Source organism: Gavialis gangeticus, unplaced genomic scaffold (genome assembly GCF_001723915.1).
Source record: "Gavialis gangeticus isolate Ggan-Ray unplaced genomic scaffold, GavGan_comp1, whole genome shotgun sequence".
In the NCBI taxonomy this organism is placed as follows: Eukaryota; Metazoa; Chordata; order Crocodylia; family Gavialidae; genus Gavialis; species Gavialis gangeticus.
This window is the reverse complement of record NW_017729024.1, coordinates 147,808,881-147,812,243: the sequence shown is the minus strand read 5'-3', so window position 1 is coordinate 147,812,243 and position 3,363 is coordinate 147,808,881. Positions and strand designations below refer to the sequence as shown.

The following is a 3,363-nucleotide window of genomic DNA, read 5'->3' as shown; positions in this document are numbered from 1 at the left end:
GATATCAAGGCGGCGGCGGCGGCGACGGCAGCAGCGCCCTGAGCTGCGCTCCCTGGGCCGGCGCCGGGAGACGGCGCGCCCGGCGGTCTGCTGCCCCGCGCGTCCCCTGCAGCCATGGGCTCCCGGCCCTTCCGCGGCAGCAACCCGGCCGTCGCTGCCTCGTGCTGGACTCTGACAGGTGAGCACACATCCTTTGTCTCTCCTCCCATGCCCCCGATCTGTCAGGGAGATGCTGCCCTCCTGGTCCCCTGGAAACCTCCCTCTTCTCGCAGTGCCCCTGTCTGGGACAGCTCTGGAGCAGGACTTCTTCCTCACTGAGTGACTCGGCAACTAGTGCGCAAGAGCAGGATGGATAGGAGCAAAGAAATACTGATATTAAAAGTGGCTGGAGGGGAAATGTGGGTAATAACATTCATGGGAAGTGTCTCCCCTTTGCTTTCTGATCTTGCAGGCTGTGAGGGGGGATGTTAGCTGCTCTGGAATAAGATAGGAGAGAGGAGTTTGTCTGGGGATAAGGCAGCCCATTTCCATTTAAGGATGTTCTGCTGTTGGGGGTGAGGGGGTTGCTGCTTTGGCAAAACAGAGCCGTGCAAATATGGAGAGTAAATTTTGTGGGTTGGAGTTGTGCTGAAGTATGTGTATTTTGTAGAAGCGAGACTCAAGGAAATGGAAAGGGGCTAAGGAAGTGCAAACATCTGTAAGTGCTGAAGTCTGGCACCCTTGGGTACCATTTTCTGACTGGTTCTGGGCCAGCCTAAAGTCTGAGAATGTCTGAAATTAAATAATAAATAAGGATACAGGAATCATCAAAATATACGGAGCCAGGGAGTAGGGAAAAACAAGATATAGTACATGAAGTGTTTTGTAGTCTTTTTCCATACTTTGTGTTCTGGAGGAAAGAACAGGTGAGACTCATGTGGAGACATGGTCTGTTGGAGTAATGTAGGTTTACTAGGCGGTTCACAGGAAGTGCTTTGTAGATTTACATTACCTTCCTCTTGTTGTTGTTACTATATTTTCTAAAATGTTATTATATGATCCTCTTCCAAATGTCAATACCTGCTTTTGTGGGAGTTATGCTGGCACTTCTTCTTAAAGGGATGGTGTACAACAATTGCAACCACTTTCAGACTCCTTTCCCATAAAGTTAACATTTGTATCAACTACAAAAAATTCAGCAACAAGAATAAAGAGAAGAAAGAGAGGGCATTTCAAACAGGAAACAAGGTCTGGTTGGTTCTATTCCAGATTTTATTTAATGCTTTGGATGATGGAGCAGAGAGAGTGTATTTGTCAAAATTATAGATGACATTAAGCTAGGAGGAGTGGCATGTCCTCCAGGGGATAAGAGCAAGGTTCAAAATGATCTTAACAAATTGGAGACGTGTTCTGAAATCAGCAAGATAAAACTGAATAAGTACAAGTGCTATACTTAAGAAGGAGAGATCAAAATGCATAAATACAAAATTTGAGAATAACTAGCTTTATGGCAGAAAAAGATCTATGGATTATAGTGGATCATAGAGTAAATGTGAATCAGCAATGTGATGCTGTTGCAAAAAAAGACAAATCTCATTCTGGGAGGTATTAATGGAAGTTTAGTAGACAATATATGGGAGATATTCTGCTGCGCTCAGTGCTAAAGAGGCTTCAGCTAAGTATGGTATACTCTTTTGGGCACTACGCTTTCAGAAAGCTGTTGATAAATTGGAGAGAGTCTTGAGGAGAACAACAAAAACAGTAAGAGTTTTAGGAAACATGAGCTTTGAGCAAAGGTTTTGCTGGTCTAGAAAAGAGAACATGATAGCACCCTTCCAGTGCATAACAGGTTGTTCTTAAGCAAACCGTGATCAACTGTTCTCCATGCCCATACGGGAAGAACAGGAAGAAATTAATTTAATTTGTTTGGATCTGGGATTGGCTATTAGGAAAATATTTCTAACTGTTAGAATGAAACAGTCTGCCATGCAATGTTGTAAAATCAGTACCCATCACTGGAACATTTTCAGAACAGGTTACACAAACATCTGTGCTGTGAGATATGTCTGCTTCATGCTGCAACAGTGCAGAGGGTTGAGCTAGAATGTTTCTTGAGGCTTTTTTTCTTTCTATGAACCTATGCAAGAGAGAAAACAAGGAATAAATTCCCTAGACTTCCTCAACCTGTTCACTATCCTTCTATCTCTAAATGTCCTTTTTTTACTTAGCTTCTGACCCTTTTACCTCCTGGAATTTTCTCCACAAAGTATTTATTACTTAATAATAATCACGTGTATTACAGTAGTGACTAAAGAGCAAGCAACAAAAATCCAGCTCCCATGTGCAAGACGTGCAAATGGAGGCTTCATCCAAAATACGTGCAGATAAGATAGACACACAGGATGAGCAAAAGAGATATAACGCATTTATCCCATCCCTACTTTTTCTTATCCCATTTTCCCTTCATGTCTATTCTTTTTCTCCTGTTTGCAGCACTTCCTCTTTTACTACTTCTCAGCAACTGTCTCCATACCTTTCCCATTCAGAGACCCCATTTCTTCCCTGGAATGATGGGAATTCACATCATTTGAAGCAATAGCTGAGCACAGCTTGCAGACCATGTCTACATGAGATGCTGACAGTGCAGTCATTACTGTACAGTCATTTAGTACTTGTATAAGCAGGTACTAAATGACTGCACAGTAGGTCAAGTTACTGCGCAGTCACACTGATGAACATTTTTTTTGTGATGCTGCTGCAGTGGTATCCGGCTACTGCGTAGTCAGCATCTCCTGTAGACATGGCCACAGAGTCTTTTGTCCTAGTTTTACAGCATTGATTGTATTCTTTTTCCACTAGCTGCTCCCCACACAGGTGCTGTCTAGGGTGGGCACTGAGAAATGAGGTGGGTGCTGCTGTTTTCCTTTGACTAAAGATTAAGATCTGCATGACATTTGGTGACAAGACACTTGTTCTTACAAAGAAAGGAAACCACAGAGATGCATGTGCTAACGCACTGTAGATACCTTTCTTGTGTCTTATACTGCCTGTACATGGAGCCGGAGGACCTAAGACAAAGTTTATAGTGCAGTCAGCTCAGCTCTCTGGTTCCCACATTTACTAATATGACACTTCCATCTCCAAGGGCTCATACTCTCTCCCAATTCAATGAGTGGCAACATGTAGTCCCATGTTAAAGAACAGGTACAATGGGAGACTCCCTGATATAATAGGATCAAACCCATTGTAATGGTCACTGGGCAAGTAAAAAAGCAGGCGAGGTAAAAAATGCTAACCAGGGAGCAGGTGGCAGAAAGGAGCTGCAAATTAATTAGTAATCAGAAAGACTAACACTTAGAGACTGGGAAGTAAAGGCCCGCAGGT

At 43.4% G+C, this 3,363-nt stretch overlaps 1 protein-coding gene across 2 annotated transcripts in view; it reads left to right on the top strand.

The window, feature by feature from the left end:
• The first annotated feature begins 6 nt into the window (after positions 1 to 6).
• Positions 7 to 3,363, top strand: part of ITGA1 (integrin subunit alpha 1) — a 169,385-nt gene continuing 166,028 nt past the window's right edge. For both annotated transcript variants that reach the window (XM_019517885.1, XM_019517884.1), the window contains exon 1: positions 7 to 178. In XM_019517885.1, the coding sequence (XP_019373430.1) occupies positions 115 to 178 (64 nt within the window). In that variant the 5' untranslated portion in view covers positions 7 to 114. The remainder of the gene's footprint in view (positions 179 to 3,363) is intronic.